This window comes from Pristiophorus japonicus, chromosome 8, assembly GCF_044704955.1.
Source record: "Pristiophorus japonicus isolate sPriJap1 chromosome 8, sPriJap1.hap1, whole genome shotgun sequence".
Classification (NCBI taxonomy): Eukaryota; Metazoa; Chordata; class Chondrichthyes; family Pristiophoridae; genus Pristiophorus; species Pristiophorus japonicus.
In genome coordinates, this window is record NC_091984.1 from 50,047,217 (window position 1) to 50,058,040 (window position 10,824).

The window sequence follows — 10,824 nt, forward strand, 5'->3', positions numbered from 1 at the left end:
GCCATTCAATGAGTTCATGGCTGAACATGCAACTTCAGTACCCCATTACTGCTTTCTCGCCATACCCCTTGATCCCCCAGTAGTAAGGACTACATCTAACTCCTTTTTGAATATATTTAGTGAATTGGCCTCAACAACTTTCAGTGGTAGAGAATTCCACAGGTTCACCACTCTCTGGGTGAAGAAGTTTCTCCTCATCTCGGTTCTAAATGGCTTACCCCTTATCCTTAGACTGTGACCCCTGGTTCTGGACTTCCCCAACATTGGGAACATTCTTCCTGCATCTAACCTGTTTAAACCCGTCAAAATTTTAAACGTTTCTATGCGAACCCTCTCATTCTTCTGAACTCCAGTTGATCCAGTCTTTCTTGATATGTCAGTCCCGCCATCCCGGGAATCAGGCTGGTGAACCTTCGCTGCACTCCCTCAATAGCAAGAATGTCCTTCCTCAAGTTAGGAGACCAAAACTGTACACAATACTCCAGGTGTGGCCTCACCAAGGCCCTGTACAACTGTAGTAACACCTCCCTGCCCCTGTACTCAAATCCCCTCGCTATGAAGGCCAACATGCCATTTGCTTTCTTAACCGCCTGCTGTACCTGCATGCCAACCTTCAATGACTGATGTACCATGACACCCAGGTCTCGTTGCACCTCCCCTTTTCCTAATCTGTCACCATTCAGATAATAGTCTGTGTCTCTGTTTTTACCACCAAAGTGGATAACCTCACATTTATCCACATTATACTTCATCTGCCATGCATTTGCCCACTCACCTAACCTATCCAAGACACTCTGCAGCCTCATAGCATCCTCCTCGCAGCTCACATTGCCACCCAACTTAGTGTCATCCGCAAATTTGGAGATACTACATTTAATCCCCTCGTCTAAATCATTAATGTACAATGTAAACAGCTGGGACCCCAGTACAGAACCTTGCGGTACCCCACTAGTCACTGCCTGCCATTCTGAAAAGTACCCATTTACTCCTACTCTTTGCTTCCTGTCTGCCAACCAGTTCTTAATCCACGTCAGCACACTACCCCTAATCCCATGTGCTTTAACTTTGCACATTAATCTCTTGTGTGGGACCTTGTCGAAAGCCTCTGAAAGTCCAAATACACCACATCAACTGGTTCGCCCTTGTCCACTCCATCCTCAAAAAAAATTCCAGAAGATTTGTCAAGCATGATTTCCCTTTCACAAATCCATGCTGACTTGGACCTATCATGTCACCTCTTTCCAAATGCGCTGCTATGACATCCTTAATAATTGATTCCATCATTTTACCCACTACCGATGTCAGGCTGACCGGTCTATAATTCCCTGTTTTCTCTCTCCCTCCTTTTTTTAAAAGTTACATTGGCTACCCTCCACTCCATAGGAACTGATCCAGAGTCTATGGAATGTTGGAAAATGACTCTCGCTGCATCCGCTATTTCCAAGGCTACCTCCTTAAGTATTCTGGGTTGCAGTCCATCAGGCCCTGGGGATTTATCGGCCTTCAATCCCATCAATTTCCCCAACATAATTTCCCAACTAATAAGGATTTCCCTGAGTTCCTCCTTCTTACTACTCCAGATGTGGTCTCGCCAAAGCTGTGTAACAAGATTTCCTTAGTCTTGCACTCTTACTCCCTTGCGATAAAGCCAACATGCCAGTTACCTTCATAATTGCTTGCTGTACCTGCAAGCTAACTTGCTGTGTTTCCTGTACGAGGACACCTAAATCTCTCTGGACACCAACAGTTCCCAATCTCTCACCATTTAAAAAAAATATATATACTGTTTTCCTATTCTTCCTACTGAAGTGAATGACCTCACATTTCCCCACATTCTAATCCATCTGCCACCTTATTGCCCGCTCATTTAACCTGTCTATAACCCTTTGCAGGCTCTTTGCCTCCTTCTCACAGCTTACTTTCCCACCTAGCTTTGTGTCATCAGCAAACTTGGATACATTACACTCTGTCCCTTCATCTAAGCCATTAATATAGATTGTACATATCCAGACCGAAGCACCGATCCTTGTGGTACCCCACTAGTTACAGCCTGTTTATCCCTACTCTCTCTTGTTTTCAGTCCATTTTAAATCCTCTATCCATGCTAATATATTACCTCCAACCCCATGAACCCTTATCTTTCATAGCAACCTTTTATGTGGGACTTTACCAAATGCCTTTTGGAAATCCAAATATACTACATCCACTGATTCACCTTTATCTACCCTGCTGGTTACAATCTCAATTTGTCAAATGCAATTTCCATGTCATAAACAACGTTGACCCTAACTAATATTATGATTTTCTAAGTGCCCTGTTACCACTTCCTTAATAATGGATTCCTACATTTTCCCAATGACTTATGTCAGGCTAACTAGCCTGTTCCCTGTTTTCTCTCTCGTTCCTTTCTTGATTAGCAGGGTTACATTTGCTACTTTCTAATCTGACGGGATTGTTCTAGAATCTCGGGAATTTTGGAAGATTACAACCAATGAATCCACTATCTCTGCGGTCACCTCGTCTAGAACCTTAAGATATAGGCCATCAGGTCCAGGGGATTTGTTGGCTTTTAGTCCCAGTAGTTTCTCAAATACTTTTTCTCTACTGCTCTCATTAGCCCTTTGGTTTCCCACGATTTTTAGTATGTTTTTTGTGTCTTCTACTGTGAAGACAGGTACAAAATATTTGTTTAAAGTCTCTTGTCATTTCATTATTCCCCATAGTAATTTCTTCTGCCTCAGTCTCTAAGGGACCAACATTTACTTTTGCTATTCTCTTCCTTTTTACATACTTGTACATGCTCTAACAATCGTTTTTTATATTTCTTGCTAGTTTACTCTCATATTCTATTCAGCCTTTTTATCAATTTTTTGGTCATCCTTTGCTGATTTGTAAAGCTCTCCCAATCCTTCGGCTTACTACTATTCAACATTATAAGTCTCGCTCTTAATCTAATACTATCTTTAACTTCTTTAATTAACCATGGATACATCACTTTTCCCGTGGAGTTTATATTTCTCAATGGAATGTATATTTGTTGAGAATTTTGGAATATTTCTGCAAATGTTTGCTGCCGCTTATCTAATACCCTTTAATCTAATTTCCCAATTTACCTTGGCCAACTCGTCCCTCATACCTATGTAATTGAAGTTAATTACGTTTGAGTCTAATTTTGGACTGAAGTATTTCACACACAAACTCGATGTGAAATTCTATCATATTATGATCCCTCTTCCCCAGAGGATCCTTTACTATGAGATTACTAATTAATCTTGTCTCCTGACACAATACAATATCTAAAATAGTCTGTTCTCTGGTTGGTTCCATGACATGTCGCATGCCTACAATGCAATAGCCCTGCTCTGCCAAATATAAAGTCAGTTTTGCATCCTACCTTCACCATCATTCATAATTTCTTTTCCCAGTCTCACCTAGGTTGATTGTATGAGGAAGGGGCACTGGCCATGGTGAGGATGATTTTTCCTTCTTGATTGAGAAGGGTAATGTAGATATTGGAAGCTAAATGGATGTGCATTGCAGATTACAGGCTCTGTTCTATGGTGATCTTTATAGTCACAACACATCAAAAAAAAGTTTCCCTCTCTCTTTCTCTCTCCTCCCCCCGCCCCCAAACTACACTTTGATCAGCTTTCAACATCCTTTATAAATGTTCTGAATTTTTAAAGTAGTTCTGGTGGCAATACTGTCCCTTCCCGCCCCCTCCCCCATGTTTCTCCCGTTAAAATATTTAAAAGGTTTAATGAGTGCAATTTTTTCATTTTACAGGTAGTACTTGGACTGTGACCGAAGCACTGGAAGACAAGCTAATGTGCTGCTCCACTGACTTGCTGTGTACAGAAAATGTCCAGACTGATGATAGGCAAGACTTTGGAAAGAATATGCAAAGCGGTACTCTTGTTGTGTCTAGTGCACTTTCTTATAATGACGATCTTCTACTTGGACGTCTACACCCAAAGGTTCGACATATTCAGCCGCTTTAACAATAGGAATTACTCCAAGATGCATCAGTACTTTAACGTCTCAAAGCCCAATGGGACCTCATTGACTTTCCTGGGGGGCGAAGATCATTTTGTGTCAAGCAGGAAGTTGGAAAGTAACCTTACAGTCACTAAGAAGCCTTTACCGATGTGCCCTGATGTCCCACAGGGGTTAGGTAGGATGCTGAATTCAATTAAAAAAAAAAAATAGCTTGTTATAGGTTGATCTGTTAAAATGCATTGTGATTTAAAGGTTGCTAATGCTGAGATTCTGCGCCAACAATCTGTTGTCTCTTTTTAAAAAAAAAAAAAATATATATATATTATTGGTTCAAACTAGTACCTTTCTTGGGAGCAATGTCTTGAAAAGAGACGGAGCTGAACAGACCACTGCTTCCTATTTTGTTTTTTTCATCATGTTAGCCGGATACATTAATCATTCCAGTTGAGCTGCTGGAAGGAATGGAGAAGTTGGATTCAAAATATATTTCAACAACTCTAGTAGAAATTGTTCAAAAGTTTAAATTAAAAGAAAGGAGGGTTGAAGGTATGATGTACCAGTTAAAGAGCAGAAATTATTTAAAGGGTGCTTCAACATTTATAGTCACAGGTTACTAAATAGGAGTCTTGATTACTAAATGTTAAATACTAGTAACCAGAGTAACTCTCAAACGTATTTGTACCATCGGGAGATCGTTGCTGTAACAATGTCTACTGTTAATTTGATAATGTTGGATTTAAATCTACCATTTTTTTAAAAATCATCGTTGTTGCCATTGGAATCAAGAGCATCTCATTTGTTCATATGTGACCATGGTGATACCTGTAATGTGAACAATTCTGTGATTCTGCACGTGGAGCTTTTGTGTAGCCAATGTGCAGATGAGCAGTGTAAATGGTTGCCAATTGAGGTGATGTCTGAGGATGTACTTTCTTTGTAAAAGGTGGCATCATCACGGTTATGTATCTGGTGTGACATATTTACCTTGTTTATAAACTGAGGGAGGGCAGAATCAACAAAGTGCTGAGGCCTAGCTGACAATCTGCTCCTCTCCACTACTGGCCGGTTGTTTTTTTTTTTAAAGCTACAAATTAAGGCTACAAACTGTAAAAGTGGTATTCTAAGAGTTTGTAGTACAAATTTGTTGCACTACATTGTAGTCGCAGAGTTTCTGGAGTAGGCAATTTCCAAACTCTGCCTATCTGAAAACATTGACCACAGTGACTCTGTTGACACTTGACTGAAGATCACTGCAGCTCCTCAGAATTTTATACTGGGGTGACTCCAAAGACTTGCTTGTTTGGATCACTTGTAGAAGACTGGATGTATTTTTCTATTTTTATAAATGATTGTAACGTAGCGATTGTTGGAAACCTATTCTAATCTTCTTGTCTTTTTACCCCGATTCAACCAAGGTCTTAAAAAAAAAAATGTTTTAATAAGCTCTAGAAAATTCAACACCAATCTCTCCTGGCTGGTCTGTGCTGTTTTCTCCCTTGGTGGAGGGAAGAAGCACGAGTATTTTGTTCCTATGACATGGAGTAAAACCATCATAGCCCAGATTTTCTATTTGTAGTGGCCCATCTACGGTGCGGGGATCATTGAACGGTGCAAGAGAACGAGTACATTACGGAGTAAGTGATTGAGCTATTATGCCACTTGGTATTTTCCTGGCACCTTTGTGCCGTTCCACCGTTACCCTTGCAGAAAACAGTGAGAGGTTCCTTATTATAGCTCCGCCCCCATTAAAATCAATGGCATTTGCGATTTTGTTGGACTAACACCAGTTTTCACGCCGCTGCCACTTAAAAATAACGGTGCTGGTGGCCTGGCAGTAGTGTGACGTTGCTCCAAGATCCGGTTCCTTTGTCACAACTTGGTGGAACTAATAAATATATTTGCCAATATCTTCACGTGAATTCAAAGAGGACATTGACCTGTTAATTCTAACTGAGTAAGAAGCAGCAGCATCTGGCTTTCATGAGCACATTCAGAGTTTAACGAGGGTCAAAGAGCAAGCTTTAATCCATTTAAAAGCGGAAAGAGAGAAGCTGTTAAGCGAGGAATGATGAGATTACTGGGCTAAAGATGAAAGGAAGAAATTAATCTTTGATAAAATAATTGCTGAAGCTAGTAAGTGAATGGGCCGGTTCACATGCTGATGCTATAATTTGAATATTGATATAGCTGCCTATTAAATCATATGAAATGGATTTCTGATGAATTGCTTACAATCTTTGGTTAGATGGAGAATCTTATTCCGAATTATGCTATGCCAGCGATCATTTTTAGTAATGATGGATCTTTGTCCATCAGATATTTTGTGTTTGAAACAACCAGTTCTGACTCGAGTGGAATAGAGCTTATGGTGGCGGTAGTACCAGCAATACTTGTGACAATAAGAAAACACTGTTTTTGCAAGGCAGGGATAAATCTTGCAATACATCTATCACAATGGGTTTTTCCCCACTATGCTCGGTGCCGCTTATTCTAATTGGGAAACCAGCAAAATAAGTAGTAAGTTACCAACAGCGAGATTGGCACACTAGATGGTGAAATTTAAGATATATGTCGCTAATATCACTCTTGCAGGAAAATCTGAGCCATAGCTGTGCTAGAATAAGAACATAAGAAATAGGAGCAGGAGTAGGCCATTTGGCCCCTCAAGCCTGCTCCGCTATTCAATAAGATCATGGCTGATCTGATCATGGACTCGGTTCCACTTTCCTGCCTGCTCCCTATAACCCTTCACTCCTTTTTCGCTCAAAGATCTGTCTATCACCACCTTAAATATATTCAATGACCCAGCCTCCATCACTCTCTTGGGCAGAGAATTCCACAGATTTACAACCTGCTGACAAGTGAATGCAACAAAAGTTGCTTTCCACAGAAGGCATTTGTGAGGTGAATGCATGTAAGAGTGTGAGCAAAAGAATACTTTCAGGTAAAATGTTAAAAAGCCCCACTTACTACAGGGCATTAATAGTACGTTCTTGAAACACTTCAACGCAGTTACACGGAGTTGTTTGTACATGCCAGACGTGCTTCGTTTATATGGAAGGTGTGGCTGGCTCCTCTCACCTTCTCTGACATGGTGAGGTAATTAAATTATTTGTGTCTCATAGGATTACATAGGATATACAGCACAGAAACAGGCCATTTGACACAACCACTTCATACCAGCATTTATGCTCCACTTGATCCTCCTCCTGTCTTTCCTCATCTAACTATGTCAGCATAACCCACTATTCCCTTTTCCCTCATAAGATTATCTAGCCTCTCCATAAATGCATCTATACTATTCGCTTCAGCCACTCCCTGTGGAAGCAAGTTCCACATTCTCACCACTCTCTGGGTAAATAAGTTTCTTCTGAATTCCCTAATTGATTTTTTGGTGACTATCTTATATTGATGACCTCTAGTTTTGCTCTTCCTCACAAGCATAATTCAATCAAGCAGAGTCAACATGGTTTTATGAAAGGGAAATCATGTTTGACAACTTTGACGGAGTTCTTTGAGGATGTAACAAGCAGGGTAGATAAGGGGGAACCAGTGGATGTGGTGTATTTGGATTTCCAGAAAGCATTCGATAAGGTGCCACATAAAAGGTTACTGCACAAGATAAAAGTTTACGGGGTTGGGGGTAATATATTAGCATGGATAGACGATTGGCCAACTAACAGAAAACAGAGTCGGGATAAATGAGTCATTTTCCGGTTGGCAAACAGTAACAAGTGGGGTGCCGCGGGGATCAGTGCTGGGGCTCAACTATTTACAATCTATATTAATGACTTGGATGAAGGGACCGAGTGTGATGTAGTCAAGTTTGCTGATACAAGATGGGTGGGAAAGCAAATTGTGAGAAGGACACACAAAATCTGCCTAAGTGAACGGGCAAACATTTGGCAGATGGAGTATAATGTGGGAAAATGTGAGGTTATCCACTTTGACAGAAAAAATAGAAAAGCAAATTATAATTTAAATGGAGAAAAAGTGCTGCAGTGCCGAGGGACCTGGGGGTCCTTGTGTGTGAAACACACAGTTAGTATGCAGGTACAGCAAGTGATTGGGAAGGCAAATGGAATGTTGGACTTTATTGCAAGGAGGATAGAGTATAAAAGCCGAGAAGTCCTGCTACAGCTGTACAGGGCATTGGTGAGGCCACGCCTGAAGTACTGTGTACAGTTTTGGTCTCCGTATTTAAGAAAGGATATACTTGTGTTTGGATGCTGTTCAGAGAAGGTTCACTTGGTTGAATCCGGAGATGAGGGGGGTTGACTTATGAAGGTAGGTTGGGCCTATACTCATTGGAGTTCAGAAGAAAGAGAGGTGATCTTATTGAAACATACAAGATAATGAGGGAGCTCGACAAGATGGATGCAGAGAGGATATTTCCACTCATAGGGGAAACTAAAACTAGGGGACATAGTCTCCGAATAAAGAGCTGCCCATTAAAACTGAGATGAGGAGAAATTTATTCTCGGGGTTGTAAATCTGTGGAATTCTCTGCCCCAGAGAGCTGCAGAGGCTGGGTCATTGAATATATTTAACGTGGAGATCGACAGATTTTTGAGCGATTTAAGGGAGTAAAGGGTCATGGGGAGCGGGCAGGGAAGTGGAGCTGAGTCCATGATCAGATCAGCCATGATCTCATTAAATGGTGGAGCTGGCTCGAGGCGCCAAATGGCCTAATTCTGCTTCTATTTCTTATGTTCTGAAGTGGGAACATTCACTCTCTGTATCTAAAATTATGAAAGGTTTTGATAGAGTAAAGACCTCTATTAGGTCACCCCTCTTCCTTCTCTTTTCAAGAGAAAAGAGACCCAGCCTGTTCCTTCTTTCCTGATAGGTATACCGTTGCATTTTTGCTTTTATTTTTCTGTTTTTTTTGCACTCTCTCCAGTGCCTCTATCATTTTTATAATATGGCAATTAGAACTGTACAAAGTACTCAGTGTGGTCTAACCAAGGTTCGATACAAATTTAGCATAACCTCTACTTTTCAATTCAATCCCTCCAGAAATAAACCCGAGTGCTTGGTTTGTTTGTTTCTTATGGCCTTGTTAATCAATGTCTCTATTTTGTGATTTGTGTATTTGTACTCCCGAGATCCTTCTGCTCTTCTACCCCACTGAGATTTTTATTTTCCAAGTAATATGTGACCTCCCTATTTTTCTTACCAAAATGTGATACCTCACATTTATCTGTGTTGAATTTCATTTTCAATTATATGCCCATTCTTCAAGATTATTAATGTAATTTGTTGCAGTCCTCCTCAGTATTGACTATTCCTCTAATTTGGTGTCATCTGTAAATTTAGAAATTGTATTAATGATTCCAAAGTCTAAATCATTCATATAAATTGCGAACAATAGTGGTCCCAGCACTGATCCTTATGGAACACCACCCACTGCCCACCTTCTGCCACCCTGAATAGCTACCCTTTAACCCTACACTCTGCTTTCTATCTTGAAGCCAGCTAGTTATCCTTTCTGCTAATTGACCCCTGACTCTGCATGTTCTGACCTTATTCATTCGTCTATTATGTGGTACTTTACTAAAGGACTTTTGAAAATCTAGATAAATTACATCATCTGCATTACCCTTGCCGACTCTTTCTTACCTATCCAATGAGGTTGGTCAAGCAAGACTTTCCCTTTTAAAATCCATGCTGACTATTCATTATCATATTTATGGTTTCTAGATGTTCTATTTTCTCTTTTAGTAGGGATGTTAAGCTGACTGGTCTATAGTTCCCTGGATATGTTCTATCTCTCTCATTAAATATAGGTATTATGTTAACTATCTGTCAGACCTTTGGCACTACACTTTGTTCTAACAAATTATTAAATGTAGCAATACTATCTCTTCCCTAGATTCATTTAAATTGCGCAGATGTAATCCATCTGGATGAGGGATTTTATCCTCTTTGAGTTTGATTAGTTTATTTAATATTTCTCCTGTTTGTATTTTATGTGCAGTTATCTCGTTTCTACTCTCATCATCCAATATCATGTCCACCTGTTCTGTCTCCCTGGTAAATACAGAAGCAAGTAATTTTTTTCCCCTGCCATCTCTCTATCGCTGCCTGTGACATTGGGCCCAAGTTTCGGGCCACGCCTAAAACGGCGCAGACCGGACCTGGACGCCCGTTTTTCGCGCCAGAAAATGCACCTAAACAAACCTTACCTATTTCTGGCTCCCTGCAGGTCCTCTGGAGCTGGGCACAGCGCAGCACGAGCTGTAGGGGGCGGAGCCAGGTCACGGCGCTGAAAACAGTGCCGGGACCTCGGCACATGTGCAGTAGCTCCAGGGGCCCGAAGCACGCAGCCCCTAGCCCTGGCCGAATGGCCTCACTGGGGCTGCGTGAATAAGGCTCCTCTCACCTGACCCGACCCCCGCTTTCCCCCCACCCCCGGACCTCCACGACTCTCTCCACCCCTGACCTCCGCGACCGCCCCCCCCCCCCCCCCCCCCCCCCCGAGACCCGACGCCCACCTACCTGTAAATCCAGCCGAGGTCTTGGGCCCGGATGTTCAGCCTCCTTCTCTTCCCTTCTTCCCCCCCCCCTCTCTCTCTCCCTCCCTCCTCTCCCTCCCTCCTCTCCTTCCCTCCCTCCCTCCTCTCTCCTTCCCTCCCTCCCTCCTCTCTCCTTCCCTCCTCGCTCCTCTCTCCTTCCCTCCCTCCCTCCTCTCTCCTTCCCTCCCTCCCTCCTCTCTCCTTCCCTCCCTCCCCTCCTCTCTCCTTCCCTCCCTCCCTCCTCTCTCCTTCCCTCCCTCCCTCCTCTCTCCTTCCCTCCCTCCTCTCCTCCTCTCTCCTTCCCCTC

The 10,824-nt window shown here is 42.0% G+C and overlaps 1 protein-coding gene across 3 annotated transcripts in view; it reads left to right on the forward strand.

The window, feature by feature from the left end:
* Nucleotides 1-10,824, forward strand: part of b4galt2 (UDP-Gal:betaGlcNAc beta 1,4- galactosyltransferase, polypeptide 2) — a 628,374-nt gene that overhangs the window by 59,133 nt on the left and 558,417 nt on the right. For all 3 annotated transcript variants that reach the window (XM_070886768.1, XM_070886771.1, XM_070886770.1), the window contains one exon: nt 3,787-4,174. In XM_070886768.1, coding sequence (XP_070742869.1) covers nt 3,862-4,174 — 313 coding nt within the window. In that variant the 5' untranslated portion in view covers nt 3,787-3,861. The remainder of the gene's footprint in view (nt 1-3,786; nt 4,175-10,824) is intronic.